The 16,348-nt window shown below is 31.7% G+C and overlaps 1 protein-coding gene across 3 annotated transcripts; it reads right to left on the bottom strand.

The window, feature by feature from the left end:
• Positions 1-2,993: 2,993 nt before the first annotated feature.
• On the bottom strand, positions 2,994-15,259 carry LOC115986759 (chlorophyll(ide) b reductase NOL, chloroplastic). Of its 3 annotated transcripts, XM_031110028.1 has the most exons (14): positions 14,942-15,259; positions 13,418-13,486; positions 11,628-11,689; positions 11,398-11,484; positions 10,364-10,431; positions 10,236-10,284; positions 10,070-10,155; positions 9,168-9,225; positions 7,552-7,602; positions 5,678-5,728; positions 5,516-5,557; positions 3,492-3,602; positions 3,270-3,329; positions 2,994-3,118 (listed from the first exon to the last, which is right to left on the bottom strand). In XM_031110028.1, the coding sequence occupies exons 1-13, from the start codon at positions 15,219-15,221 to the stop codon at positions 3,282-3,284; spliced, it is 1,062 nt and encodes a 353-aa protein (XP_030965888.1). In that variant the 5' UTR covers positions 15,222-15,259; the 3' UTR covers positions 2,994-3,118; positions 3,270-3,281. The 3 variants fall into 3 exon arrangements, with proteins under 3 accessions (XP_030965888.1, XP_030965887.1, XP_030965890.1); XM_031110027.1 differs by lacking the exon at positions 2,994-3,118 and having other exon boundaries at positions 3,140-3,329; XM_031110030.1 differs by lacking the exons at positions 2,994-3,118; positions 5,678-5,728 and having other exon boundaries at positions 3,140-3,329.
• Between the last annotated feature and the right edge of the window lie 1,089 nt (positions 15,260-16,348).

Genomic DNA, 16,348 nt, shown 5'->3' with positions numbered 1-16,348 from the left:
ACCAAATTTTCACACAAGTATTATGCAAATTTGAGTGAATTTGAATACGTGTCATTAGGTATTGCAACACTTACTTCTCCTATGAGATATAATATGCTATAGTGGAAGCTTAGTTAAGAATTTATATATATATATATATATATATATATATATAAAAGAAGAAATCTCATGTGTGAGAGCATGAGGTACTGTCATATGACACATTCTTAGAGAGAATTCTTTCACTAAGTCTTCCACCCCATCTTCTTCTCTAATTACCACCTTGTGTCATTCTTTAGCCTTCCATCTAAGAAAAGATTTTAGTGATTTATTTAATTTTTATTATTTATTTGTATTCAACAATAAATAATTTTATTTCACTAAAATTTGAATTTAAAAAATATATATTGCGACCACTTTAGCGTGATATATATATATATATATATATATATGTAATACTATGAAGTATCAATGTCTACAGTCTCTTATTTATTAGGTCAAAATGCTTATATACATAATTGTTGTTATCATCCATGCATATGCAAGGGTTACAAACTAATATGTGTTTATGTGAATAGGTTATAAACTAATATGCATTTTTGTGAATGTAGTATGGTATTTAAAGTGAAGTTTCTTCTTCTTTTAATATCTTGTGAATAAATAAATGTGCATGACATCAGTCTACAACCCCTTATAATTATAAGGCATGTTGTCAACAAGGATTGATTGAGTTCTTTAATTCTCTAACTACATCATTAATTTGACTATTTAATTGAAATAAATATTTTGTCAATCACAAAAGCTTAACCATTGATAAGCAATGGATTGTTAATGACCATAAAATACATCATAATCTAATACTCATAACAAGGTACATAGATAAAGACAAGATATATATTATGCTCATTCTTAGACATGGCAAAACGGGCGGGGCGGGGCGGGTTCGGGTCGGATGAATCGGGTTACAGGTCACGGGTCAAAAACAGATCATTTTAAGCAGGTTGAAAACAGGTTCGGGTCAATCGGGTTGCGGGTTGGGTCGGGTTGACCCGTATTTTTCACATGAAATTTTTTATTTTTATTTTTTATTTATTTTTATATTTTTTTATAAAGAAAACAATATGTATTTGCCATTTGGATAGTTATGCAACATATTACTTGATGTAAAATGCATTATTTTGAATTCACTACTTATATCAAGAATAAACTCAATTAAACTTATTAATACTTATTCAATAATTTTAAAATTATACAAATCCTAACATTGTTATCTAAAACAAAACAACACAAAGATAAGTAAAACAAATATACAAGTTTTATTTTTACACAATATCAACATTCCAAAAAAAAAAATTACAAATGACTTATTAGATAACTCATTTGATAAAGAATAAAAACATATAAGAAAGTTACAATTTTAAAATTTAATTTTATAATCTATTATCAATTGTGGTTGACACTCTATTTCAATTTGAGATATACATTAAAGTTTGATTGCTTACTTATTTATACCTAATCTCTTTTATAAAGATCATATCATTATTAAGCAGCACACACTCTAGGAAATATCATAATTTATTTTGAAAAATCTTTTTATTTTGAACATAAATTGTTAAAAAATAGATCTAAGCATTCATAATTTATGCTAATTTGATACTTTGACTTTACTATTTTCACACTTGTGAATGTGTCTCACACATATCTACAATTTTAAATCTGTTTTTAACTTTACTGTAACCAGATTATCTTGGCATGTACTTTGCTATTTGATATCTAAAAATCTTTACTCATTACAGAATGCTCAACCATTTATTTTTCAATTAATTTGCATGCAGTTATGTAAATGTATCAATTGTTTCCTTAAAGCTCACAATAAACAATTAAACCAATATTGTCTTAATTTCACTATTTTTTTTTACCAAAAAAAAAAAAGTTTTAAAAAAATGGTTCGGGTTCGGTTCAGGTCGGGTTGACCCGCAAAAAACACGGGTCGGGTCACGGGTCAACCCGTTTTTGCTTTGGGTCAAAAAAAAAGGGTTCAGGTCGGGTATTTTTCAGGTCGGGTCGGGTTGGGTCAGAAAATTCTGACCCGTTTCGCCATGTCTACTCATTCTTCTTTTTTGAATATATGGAGAACCTTGCTTTACTTGATAGCTACTTACAAGTGCTTCAGAAGTAGATGTTGTCATTGGTGGTATGGATTAATTGTAACCATTGTAATGCTTTTATTAGTAGGCATGTTAGTATTGTTTAAACTTTAAAGCATAATTTTTTTTTTTTTTTACTTCGGTTTTATCATTTTATCTTTTATGGTTTTAACTAATATATATAAATATTTGATATTTGTATGTGGATGGTTGCTGCACACATTCCAACATCTAGTACCTTTTTTTTTTAATCCGAAGATCCAATACTTATTTAGCGAGCATATTAACATTCCAAGGCCATATTTTTACATCCACTGTTCATATATCTAAGCATAATATTGATTACACGAAAGTAGTTCTCAATCTCATGACCAAAAAAAAAAAAAAAAAACCCAGTTCCCAGATGATTGATCTTGCTATATCAGTGTATCACCATATCTTTGTCCTCCAGGAGAGAAATATCTAAATATGGTATCTAATTATCTCTAGCTTTGGTAGATTGAATCACATGTTCATTGTCCAACAGATCTAGATCCACAACTATGTTCAAATGTTTAAACATTGTGTTACATTGATAATTTTGTGCTTTTTATCCTACAGTATAAGGAATGTATACACTGAACTTTTAGTTTGGTTGAAGAGGAAGAATATTAGGCATGCATATCTATTAGAGTTTCAGGTTTATTGGATTTTCTCCTCGGCATTGATGGGATTTCATTGACCCAATTTATTCATGAGAAAATTTGGTTGATAATGCATCCATATTCCTTGTATTTCAATCTAAGAATAATTTTGGATTACATTTGAAATCTTGTATGGACATCAACTAGTTAGTACAAACTTATGAACCCTCAGTCTTGAGCAAGATTCTGGAAAACCCAATGCACTTCAAAATTAATAATAATAAAATAATCTCATTCAATTTCTATTCCTTGCTTGTATTAAATAAAATTTACATTCAGATAGGAACGTATTGTAGATCATCTAACCACCTGCAAAATATAGCCATAAAGTTTAACAAACAAACATGATCTACTTGAATTGATAGCTTGATTGTGAAGAATACCAAAATTGGAAATGATCATGAAATATAACAACAAAAAGTTCAGTCAGGTTTCATAAGAATAAACAATTGAATTCCACCTTTGAACATCTTCAATCTTCAAGCATATATTTGTTTCTTCTAGCACCAAAAGCAAATCTCTGTATAACAAAGCAAAGAGAAGAATACAATTAGTGATACCAAATTTTCATACAAGTATTATGCAACTTTGAATACATTGTAAAACAGGAAAGAAAAGAAAAGGGATTGGTGTTTATATCTCCATTCAAAAAAATATTTTGAAAAAACAAAATCTCCTTAACTGAGAATATCTGTGAGTAGGCTTTTATCCCAGTGAGAAAACGAATGTATGTGGGCTTCATTGATCCATTGGCAGGGACTGATCTAATGTTTGGAACAAGGTATTTAGCAACCTGTGAAATCCCAAACGGCATCTAAGGATTAAGAAAATAAAGGAGAAAAACAAAAACAAAAACAAATAAATGGAAAAGAAGAAGGAAACAAACATGCAAATGATCTACATACATTTGAATACATGTCATTAGGTATTGCAACTCCTTATCATATATAATATATTACAGTGGAAGCTCAGTTAAGAATTCAAATATATATATATATATATATATATATATATAAAAGCAAAAACCTCATGTGTGAGAGCACGAGTTGCTACTATGTGGTTCTTAGAGATCTTTTTCATTTAGTCTTCCATCTCATCTTCTTCTCTAATTACCACCTTGTGTCATTCTTTAGCCTTCCACCTAAGCAAAGCTTTAAATAATTGTATCCATTTAACCTTCCACCTAAGTTTAGCCTTCCACCTAAGCAAAGATTTTAATGATTCATTTAATTTTAATTATTTATTTGTATTCGACAATAAATAATTTTATTCCCATAAAAAAAAAAAATAGAAACCACTTAGCATGATATGATGTAACTCAAAGTAACATTACACTAACTTTTTATGAGATTAAAACTTGAAAATCTCATAGATGGATTTCATGTTCTCTATATTATTAACGTGCAGGCTCAATTTCAAGCCAACTAGATGCTATTTATTATTTGATCTAAAAACTCATCTTTTATGTTTACTTTTACAATTTCAAAACTATAATTAAAAACTTTGATAGATGACACAATTATTGATCTCTAATCATCCTAAGAATTTGTAAGCATATAGGGTATAAGATGAAAAGATAATCAATAGTAGATTTGCCAAAATTCTCCTCCAATAACAAAATATGAAGTGGTGTAACATTGCTTCAAGTTACATCAACTATAAATGGAACCCAACTCTCTCTCTCTCTCTCTCTCTCTCTCTCTCTCTCTCTGTGTGTGTGTGTATATATATATATCCTTTATACCAAAAAAAAAAGGAAGAAAAAAGAAAATATCCCAAAATATTGTGTAAATGCCAAGCCAATTAGAAAAGAAAGTAGAGTATTTGAGAAAAGGGGGGGGGGGGGGGGTGCAATTAGAAAATGGAGGCTGGAAGGCTTGCACACCAAAGGATATGTATGCTGATATACAAGAAGATGTGCTCTATATAGATAAAGTCCTAAATGAAATTTGACAGTGCAAGTAGTAGAGAATAAAAAGTCTAATGACACAGTAATTATCCATGATACAAACAGTTTTAAGAGAGCAAGATTTCACAAACGAATGTTATTGAAATATTCTCAGGAACATAGCCACACATTGCGCAAGGCATCAAATAGTTACATTTTAATTCCACCCCAATTTTATACCTAGTGCCCCTCTAATTGCTCTATAATTTGATATCAAGTGTATTTAGCACTCAAATTTCATGCCAAGTACCCTTTCAATTATATTCTAATTTTGAGTCAATTATATTCATATGCAAATTCGTGCTTCTAAACTTAAAAAATATAAAAAGACTCCATTTAAATTTATTATCGTGCTTCTAAACTTAAAAAATATAAAAAGACTCCATTTAAATTTATTATGTTTCCATCTAATAGTATTAAGTATCAATATGTACAATCTCTTATTTATTAGTCCGAAACGTTATATAAAATTGTTATTGTTCTTAATTGTACATGTGCATATGCAGAAGTTATAAACTAGTACGTGTTCTGTGAATGTTGCATGGTATTTAACGTAAAATGTTTTCTTCTTTTAATGTCTTGTGAATAAATAAATTCTGCATGAAATCTAGTCTACACCATTAATTTGACTGTGTAATTGAAATAAATATTTTATCAATCACAGAAACATAATCATTGACAAGAAATGGATTGTTAATGATCATAAAATACATTATAATCTATAATTCTCATAACAGGGGTACATAGATGAAGCTTACCACTTCAGCTGGTTCTGCCAAAACATTAATGAAAAACTTGGCCTGCAATAAAGGAAATTGTTCATTTTTGGGATAAAAAATATACAGAAGTGAGATAAAGACAAGATATATGACACTTATTCTTCATTTTGTTTTTTTGAATATATATGATGCTTATTCAACCTGCTTTGTGGTGGCGCCAGACATAAGAAGATCAGTGGTGACCATTCCTGGCTGTACACCCAAAGAAAAAATAACTTATCAAAAAATAAAACACCCAAAGAAAAGAAGAAGGACTAAGAAAAAATAATTTGACATGTTTTTGGACGAAGGACATTAGATGACATTGTCTTGGTACCCTGGAACCAAAAGCTGGCAGTTTTATTAGTGCTGCACTAAGTCATGAAGATACTAACTTACTAAGGGTGGGTAAAACTGGGAAAAAAAGGTAAATAAATATTACACATTAATCAAAGCATATGCAAAGGACATAAATAAATAAAGTCTCCAGGTGATGGAAAAAAGACTTAGTGATGAATGCCAAAAATAATATCAAGGGAATTAACTGTTTATGGGTGTGGACAAGTGATTTCTACCCAAATGAATGCAACTTTTATGTCTTATCATTTTCAAATTGTAGCTCACAAAAAAAATGTGAAAAATAAAATAAAAACTACATGTTATTCCTACTATTATATCTACAACTTTGAGACCGAAAACAAACAAGATCAAATTTCAATCCACCAATCCAGTCCAAACCTGCCAGAAGATATAGCAATAAAACAATTATATTTGGACACTAATATTCTATTTTGAACCATCAGTGTTTTCCCATATTTCTCTCATTCATGAGAAAAGTATCACAACAATGCCAGTGCTTCATCCCTTTAGGCATCACCTATCAGCTGCAGAAAGTCCAAGGCTAGCAGTGAGAAGCAAACTTCCAATTAATGCATCATTCATTGCACCTGATTTTACTATCATGGGTCAAAATGTAACAACCTGGTCCTTCAAATCCAAAAGGCTAGCCCAATAGGGAAGGGATGCCCATAGTAATCAACTTCTCAACCTCTGTGTCACTAGTCAATATGGAACTCCACCTTGCTCTGCACAAGTGCACCATCACACGCATGGGTCACAACATGTGGGGCCCTACTAACACAGGCCATTGTTTGTACCGTTTGTAAAATATTGACTCCTTCAAGTCCAAAAGGTTAGCCCAGTTGGGGAAGAAGTGCCCAAGAGTTATCAATTTCTCAACCTTTTTGACACTGTTGATATGGGACAACACCACACTCCCATAATGGTATCAAAGCAAACCTAGTAAGCCCATTTCACTCAGGGGCACTGCAATGGAATATAGGCTTTGACAAGGACATTAGGTATTTAAATGAGAGACTGTGATATCCCAAATAGATTGGCAATTTGATTTATATGAATTTGTGTTCTGCTAGTATGTGTTGAGTCTTAAATTGGCCATGTACTAGGTCGATAATCCTTTTGAGGTATAGCACAAATGTGACTAGCACTTCCTTAGGCAATGACACAAATAAATTATTGATCCTATCAACAAGTATTAAGAATAGTCAAGATAATATCATATCTGGATTTAAAATGTGGAAAACTATTTTAAAATGATTGCCTGAAAAGAAGGATATCCCAACAAAATAATATCCAACCAATTACACTAATGGAAAGTGTCAAATAACATCTAATCTGTCGAGGGTCCATAGCTGACCCAAATTTCGGGACTAGGGCTTTGTTGTTGCTGTTGCTATCTAAAATAATAATAATAATAATAATAATAATAATAATATATAAATAAATAAATAAAACACCAAATTTTGTAACATCAGACAAGATGTGTATCTATGGCATTCTAATGGCACACACAAACATGAAATTTAATTGAAATGAACTAATCAAATAGGCAAGTTAACTTTCTTTAGACTAAACTTTCAGAATTATAAACTACTTCTGACAGGTATTCTTTGACTAACCATGTTCAGCATATAGAAATTAAAGATAAGTTACAATATAAGCATAGTATAACATACCGACAAATTATGGACTACCACGTTTTTAACATCTTGCATCTGCAATTCTGCCTGAAAAGAACAAGATTCAAACTACAAATAATTAGAAAACAATTTAGATTTTCATACAATTTAGTGTATGTGTTCAGAAATATACTCAAATTGATCTTCAGGTTTCTGAACAGATGGAGAAATAGGAATGAAGATAACAGAAGAAAAGAGAAGAGGGAGATTGGAAATCGACTTTATGCTGCCTCCTAACACTTTTTTGTGTACAAATACAATATGAGTTAAGACTTACATAAATACACTTGATATAAAAGTTCTTTTTTTTGGTATACAAGTCAATATTCAATTGAATATATGCAAAGGGCTGTAACCCCTCTACACAGCAAGTATACAAAGGTTGCACCAATAGAGATTAGAGGAATAAAAGCTTTAGGTCTGGAATGGATTTTTCACATCCTTCAAAATTTCTAGCATTCCACTCACACCAATTGCACTTTGCACCACATGAGATAATGAGGGATTGCAGTCCAAATTACAATGTTACCACATCTACTAACCCTACCTTGCCAACTTGCTAAAAGCTCCGAAACACCCTTCAGCATTATTTAGTGAACCCCAAACAAAGTATACACCATACTTCATAACTCTAGAGCAACCAGGCAATGAAGAAGTACGTGATCTGTAGTTCCCCAGCCAACTTACATATACAACACTAGTCTATAAAACTAATTGCCGCTCCCTAAGGTTATTAACACTTGGGATTTCCCAAAAGCTGCTGTCCAAAGAAAAAAGGCCACCTTGGTTGAGACTTTAGGCTTCCATAAACTTTTGAAGAACAGGCTAAAGAGTGTAACAATTTGTATAGGATTTCACTTCAAAACCATTCCTTCAGGAAGGATTCCAACAATGCTTATCCATGCCACTCCATCTTACCTGATTTGAATAAATTATATCCATAAATGATACAACAGACTCCAGCTCCAATCCTATACTGTTCCAATAAAATTGATATCCCAATGATAGGTATCCCTAGAAAAAGTCAAATGATATGCCACTAATGCCTCCTTGATATGTGAATGTGCTCCTGATTAGCAGAATTCGACTAGCCATAGAGAGATAGAGTCGTTTCCATCCAGCTAGGCATTTCTCCCTTTTTTCCCGCAACAGTATTACAATCATTTCCACCCAGCCAAGTGTTTCTCCAGGGGTAAATTGAATTTATCCTTCTATAAACATTTTTTCTATTTGCAGCACAAATGTCTTCACTTGCCAAGAGTAACTTGTAGCCTAGACGTTTCTAGTATGACTATCAGAACATTCTGAGATATGCTGTTAAAGGGGTGAAGACCAACCAGAGGCTCCAAGCTTTCCTTCTCATGTTTAGGTGACAAATAAGTCTCAATCCCGGTCTCTGAGATTGAGAGCCTAACCAGGAAAATGACTGGGTGACAATATAGTGAAGTAGACACATGGAGGCATCCAATTTATAAAATATAAGTTGTAAAAAAGAATTTATGAAATCTCCTATAAAACGGAGATTAAAAGAAAGCATAGGAAAAATTTTAAATTGCCTAATATCCCTCCCTCCCTCCTCCCTGTGACTTTGCAAAAACAAGCTGACCTCATACCTGCAATGACTTTGTTAAATGCACCACACTTCGTTTTGTGGCTCCATATGCAGCAAATCTATGCAAAATAAACAAAACAAAGAAAGAACCATCACCAGGTTGTTCAATTTTAGAAAGAAAAAAAAGTTGACTAAATATAGAATCTATTTATGTAACTGGCATTTACATAAGATATCAGGGAACACAATACAGCTTCTTGTTGATTGTTAAAAATGTGATATACAATTGCAATAGCAAGAAAAAAAAATCACAAGATGAAGAGAGATGGTTTTATCCCACAAGATATGATTGAAGCATTCTTCATATAAGCCAGAACAAAACCCACATCAATAGGTGAACCATTTCTGTCATTGTATATATTATGATCCAATGATTCAACATAGAGTCATTTCAATTGAAAGCACCAGTAATGCAATTATAGTGGCTTAGGTGGTTGTGGTAACTAACATCAGCAAGAAAGGGGAAAGGGGGGCACCATTGCCAGAGGTGGCATGTGTATTATATCAAGTAAACAAGATAAGTAAATTGCATTATATCACTGCTGGCTTTGTGTTTTTCAATTTGTAAACTATTCTAACAGTTCAAGGAAAGAAAATAAATAATAGATATTCATTGAGAAACACTTTTCAGTCTGTTCTTATATCAGTATTCCTAGTAGATTGCATCAAGAGAGATCTCACACCCCCCCCACCCCCCCCTCCCCAACCACCCACCCAAAAAAAGAACCATATTATATAAGTAGGAACTAACTTCTCATGTGCATTACTTTACCAATATATCTGTATTCAGGCCAGTACCCCATAGTAGCTAAAAGATAAGAAGCAGCATGATGAAGAAACTAGGAACCGAAAATTTTAAGCTGGTTCAAGAGTATAATGCTGGAGTAAATTAAAATAAGGTACCTAGGGGTTGGTCTTCCATCTGAACCCGCCCCATCAATGTTGAAAATATGACCCCCTCTAGGCTGCTTTAACATCATCTTTATTGCCTGAAGAACAATTCAACATCCACATGTGACATTAGGCCTCAAACAAGCCACTTACGAAAGGAAAAAGAAGAAAAATCTACCTCTCGGCAACATATCATCAAACCAAGGGTGTTTGTAGTTACAACTTCACTGCATGGAAAGAGCCCATAATATAAACAACCTAGAAGATGGAAAATATCAGGGAACAGAAAACTGTATGAAATCTCACATAAGATCGTCATCTGAAGCTTCTGCCAGTGGCTTATAGCTGTAAGCATTTGATCCTGCATTATTAATCTGCATCATTCTCAACATAGAGTAAGATTGTAATGGCAGAACTAGATCTGCTGCTCATTAGAACACCAAAAATTCGAAAGCAATAATAACAGAGCTTAAATTTTAAAATTAAAAAAAAAAAAAAAAAAAAACAAAAAAACAAAAAGAAAAGACAAGGAGAGAGAGAGAGAGAGAACAGTTCTGATCTGAACTCATTGACACTGAAAGGTTTTTTAATTAAATTCTGAATCTTAGCATTGATTTAAAATGGAAAACACTGAAAATGTTAAAGAATCCAACCCAAAAGCTTAAACTAATAAGTGTAGAGACCTAACAAGTAAATAAGCCCATAACCTAGCACAACCCCAATCAAAGGTTGTGTGGGATAAACTAAAAAAATTAACACCCCCTCTTATTTCCAGACCCAACCAAAGCTTTAAAAAAATAACAATAAAAAAATAAAAAACCAACAACAACAACTGAGTTTAAAGACCCAAACAAAATTGAAACGCTGACAAAAGGACCTAATTAAGCATGCAACTGTGGGATCCCCTACAGGAAAGAAGCCAATCCCACTCCATAACATGAAAAAATGGAGCACATAAGGTGGACCACAAGCTGAAGATTTATTTTCTTGACAAATTGCTGTTGAATAATCACCTTTCTGTAGTTTATGATTATTCAAGAGATTAAGCTTCTCTAACTATTGAAAATACTCTCCTGACTATTTTGATGTCGTCTAACAAATCATAAAGTAACCTTATACCCATAGATAGCAGCATCAGTCATTATACAGTAATAAGATAGCTTAAAATCCATTCCTTAGTAGAACCCATAGATATCCAGAAAAATAACTTTTAACATCAAGATTAAATTTTCAATCAACATGAACAATAAAACCATGTTTTTATCCAGCTTGGAGAAGAAATAAATAAAATTTACATTAAGCAAGTAGGGTAACAAAGATAAAAGATCTAACATTAATACCCATATATCAATGTATTTCAGATTTCTTTGTGCAAATCCAACTAAATCCTTCACGTCCTGTCCTTCTCTAACATCACATTTAGTACCCTGTAATAGAGGGAGTGAATCAGAACCAGCAACACAAAGCATAAACAGATTTAAGTCAGAAATAAAACATTAAGGGAAAATAACAACAGAGGCAGCTGAAACAGGAGAAAATATTTCTTTTTTAAAAGTCACTAAGGAGGTACCCACACATGCTGCTCCCCAAATTCTTCTCGCAGACTTTTAACAGCAGATTCAACCCGTTCAGCTGTCAAAAGAAACAGTCAAGCAACTGTAGACACCTTTCATATGAGATTTAAATTGCAATCTCAAAATAACATATTAAGTCAAACATTCTCCATTTGATATCATTAAATGGTACCTAATTCACCAGGGGAAGTAAAACATGCCATTCAAATGAAGATCTAATGCAAAAAGGATTAAAGAAAGTATAATGAAATAAGACAGAATACAAGGAAAGATAGGATTCGAAATGAGGAAATCTGCTTAAAGATAGGGGTAGCCCCTATTGATAAAAAGATGAGGGAAAGTCGTTTTGATGATTTGGTTATGTTCAAAGGAGAGCAAGTAATGAACCGGTAAGAAAGAGCAAGTCAATCCAAGTTGAGAGAATGAAAAAAAAGTAGAGAAAGGTCAAAAATAACATTAGTAGAAGTAATAAAAATAAATAAATAAAATCAATTACGGGAGCAAAGCATGACTTTAGATAGGATAGAATTGAGAGATACAGTTCATATGGCCAACCCAATCTAATCTGTCAAGGATCCATAGCTAACCCCAAATTTTGGGACTAAGACTTTGTTGTTGTTGTTGTAGCATAATGAAATAGGACAACTGGACATTTCCTCCCATTCAACAACCGGAAATACACAAACCTCTCATTCATGAAGCACCAGAGGTTGTTTCCACTATTTGAATGGGTTTATCAAGAAATGTATAAAGTTCTAGTGTTGGAAGAACAGAAACAAAACTCTCAAATAATTTCCAAAATTCTAGATGCTTTGAAGATTGTGAACAGTCTATTCTTGACATTAAATCTTTCTATTTCCGTACTCTCCTTGATTGGAGTTTAGTTTTGCCATTTTATTCCTGTTTTTCTCTCTCCGATCTTATTGATCGTCGTAATCTGGGATCTTGATTTTTGCCACTATAGTACATTTCCAGTATACTTGGTTGGTTTTTTTTCTAATAAAATTTCTTACGTTACTTATCAAAAAATAATAATTCCCAAAATTCTTAAATATATGTGGAAATTTTCACATTGAACAAAATTGAACCTGATTCTTCTGCATTTACAAATCAAATCCGAATTATCTAAAGATATTAAATAATTAATGCATTATTCCCAAAGCTCTGAAATAATAGGAATATATCCAAAATTATTAAAAGTTACAGAGTTATTAGCAATGAAATTAAATGAACATGTTTGTTAATTTCTTAACATGTATTGCTATTGCTACCAGCAATTCATTTTGAATCATTCAAAATATAGCATCCATGTAGCATAACACCTTCTCTGCATGTGTGTATTATTATGAATCAATACATAGGTCAACCTTCCTCATGGAAGATTAATTTTTCATTAAATTATCCAAAATAAAATGAATTTTCATACACATGAGCTTCTTATGAGTTCAAAATTTACAGAAGAAATAAACTGCTTTGGTGTCTCTTAAAATAATTCACAAAAACTGCTCTTGAATATTAAATAAGAAGTGAGCTTTCTGTGCCTCATTTCATGTCTCATATATGCCTTCATACCCTAAAAGACCAGTAAATTTAGCGGTACTCCAAAAGTTACTCTATATGTAAAGTTTTGATCTCTGCCAGATGAGGACTACATTGAACAGTAAAATAAATAAATAAATTGATTGCATGAGAACATCATACTTGACCAAATAATTTTGACCATGAAGGCAACTTATTATATGTCAGGAAGACTATCTAAGATAGGCATGCAGTTTTAAGTCCTTACCTGATCTTGAGCAAATAATGACATTGTCACCTGTTTGTAGAAACTCTTTAGCCAGTGCATAACCAATTCCTGAATTTATAAATAAAAAATAAAAAATAAAAATTAAAAAGCAAGTTAAAAACCTAAAAATTAATGACATATGGAGGGGGTTTTTTTTTCTTTTATTCTTTTTTGATAGGATGAAGGGGAAATAATAGAATCCATAAATTGAGAAATTATTTTTCAAATTTATCCAACAACAGATTTTGACATTTGTTTTAAATTAACCAACACCTGGAGAATTTCTCAAACGTAAAACACAAACAAAGCCTATTACACTGGGTATGACATGCTTACAATTAATTATTAAACTAAAGAGTTTATTTTACAATGCTCTAATTAAGTTGCATCCTTTACTAATAATAATAGGGTTCGGTTAACGGATACCCTTAGGGCATTTGTTAATGAACCATTTTGGAAAAATTTTGATACCACTTTTACGGGAAATATAAAAAACTATTAAAAAAATCAATTGTTTTTTTCTTTTCCCATAAAAATTTGCTAAAAATATTTCCTAAACCAATGCCCTTAGGGCACCGTTAACTTTTCCCATAATAATATGCTATTGTAGCGACACAATTTCAGGAATCTTAACCTTCAAATGCATGAGCTTTTCAGAAAAAACATATGACCATTTCTATTGTGTTGTCTAATTTTGTAACTAAACATTTGATAGACACACACAAACACATTGGTATTCACTTCAATGAAAACTACATAAAAGATAAAAACCCAAAAACAAAGCAACTGTGTTGTGAACCACAATTCACAAAATTATAATAGGCTTAACAGGAAAATTACTACCAAAACCTGAACCTCTTTCCTGAAGGAATTTTATCAAAACCTACAGTAACTCTCATTTTATAGACTCCTCCCTAAGCAGTTACTTAAACACAAAATATGAGCTTATGGCCTCTGGTACAATTGTTACATAACTAACTCCACACCTTGCAATTTCAACCGATCATGGAACTTGCTATCTTGTCCTCATTCTCAACATCGATAATACTTGTGCAAATTGATTTTCATTCCTTAGCCATTTGATTAAGAGATATTACAATATACTCTTATCACTATTCATACCATATATTTTCTTCCAGGAGATGATTAAATATTATGCCCACTTCAATGACTTCATGAATATGATTTTACATAATTTCCTTCAAGTAAAAGTAAAAATTTAAACATCTCTTTTGATTCTCTTCCTTCAGCCTCTCAGCAACCAAAATAAATCCCATATCAGTGCACTGACACAACACAACTGATATAACATTTACACCAAATTGTCAAACCCCATAAACATAAAAGGCAAATTACGCATAAATTACCAACAAAACAACCAAAATAAATAAAACCCAGAAAAAAATTCAAGAAACCTAGATCAAAACTCAAAGATCAGGACCAAATTAACAAAGCAGAACCACAAAAAAGCCATTTAAAAAAAAAGAAAAAAAGACACAGTCATAAACTTCAAAAAAAGCTGACCTTTGGTGGAACCAGTGATCAGAACGTTATAAGGAGGAAGCATGGGCTCTCTAGTATTAGAGGAGGAAGAAGATTCAGCACATACAATCTGAGAGCTGAAATTCACAGCAAAAGGTTTTTGGTTCTGGCGGGAAGAAACGGACAGAAAAGTGTAACGGTTGAATTGAGGAGTGGAGAGGTATGGTGGTTGAGAGAAAGGAGGGTGATGGGGTTTGGAGAAGAGAAGAGGAGAAGAGAGTGATGGGAATGTTGTGAAGTGGAGATAAGGAGTCATCGCCATTGGAATTGGTTCAAGACAAGGAACTCAAATCAAATGGATAAAATATAAAATATAAAATATAAAAGAGGAAGCTTCACATTCACAGTATATAAAGGCAGAAATGGAACCATGGCCCTCAAAATTTTAAATTTTATTTTAATAATATTATACATAAGCCAATATATATGAGATAAATTTACTATTTATCCGTTTGATTTTTGTTTGACAATTTTTTTTTTTTTTTTTTTTGAGTGGGGGTATGACAATTTAATACACAAACTTCAAATTGTTATATTTTGATCCCTTAAGGTTTGGACAAAAAAATAAATAAACTTAGGAATTTCATTGTAATTCAAAGTTAATGAGGTTAAATTGTGATAAAACCAAACCAAAATGGGATAAATTGTATAATTGAAATTTTGTATACAAAAAGAAAATTAAATTCATTTGAATAGAATCTTAAACATTTTCATTTTAATTCAATCTATGAGGATCAAAGTATAATAATTAAAATTTTATAGACTAAATTGTGATAGGATCAAACTACTAGGAGTAAATTGTCCTAATGTATTATATATGAGTTTAAATTTTGGTTTCAAAAATTACCTATGATCGCCTTTAAAAAAAATCAATTATTTTTTTGATGATTGTTTTTTATTGTCAAACTAAAATACAAATTGATTTTTGTTGTACGCGATAGTCGAATCTTAGATCTCTTATTCAAGAATAAGAAATTTTACTAATTAAGCTAACAAGAACTTACAAAATATTCAATTATTCTTAAAAAATAAATAATTAAATAATTAAAAAAAGAAAAGAGGCTAGCTAGCATGAGGTGTAGCTTTCTTGCAAAATGGGAAGCGAAAAATAATCATTTTCGTTTTAGCTAGTTAACAAATTCTAAGCTTTTGTAGCTACTAATTAACATCTCATAATATTTCCAATAAAAACATCCACAGATTAAATTTCTCTCTCTCTCTCTCTCTCTCTCTCTCACAATTTTGGGCAACAAATTAGCAAGCCTAAGACCCATAAAGTCAGCCTAAAGCCCACTGCCAGTGAGAATGAACACCTAAAATTGTTAACTTGGGCCCGCCAAATTATCCCAAGGCCCACCTATTTTACTAATTAAAAGGACCAAGTTTTCA

Source organism: Quercus lobata, chromosome 4 (genome assembly GCF_001633185.2).
Source record: "Quercus lobata isolate SW786 chromosome 4, ValleyOak3.0 Primary Assembly, whole genome shotgun sequence".
Lineage (NCBI taxonomy): Eukaryota > Viridiplantae > Streptophyta > Magnoliopsida > Fagales > Fagaceae > Quercus > Quercus lobata.
Note: the sequence above shows the minus strand (reverse complement) of the source record. Positions and strands in the feature narration are given on the sequence as shown.

What these genes read in the sequence shown, in the direction of transcription:
- LOC115986759 (XM_031110028.1), bottom strand. Translation starts at nt 15,221, where the DNA reads ATGGCGATGACTCCTTATCTCCACTTCACAACATTCCCATCACTCTCT. An exon ending in GATCACTGGTTCCACCAAAG is followed by an intron (nt 13,487 to 14,941) that starts GTCAGCTTTTTT and finishes TTATAAATTCAG; the next exon opens with GAATTGGTTATGCACTGGCT. An exon ending in TTGGGGAGCAGCATGTGTGG is followed by an intron (nt 11,485 to 11,627) that starts GTACCTCCTTAG and finishes CCTCTATTACAG; the next exon opens with GGTACTAAATGTGATGTTAG.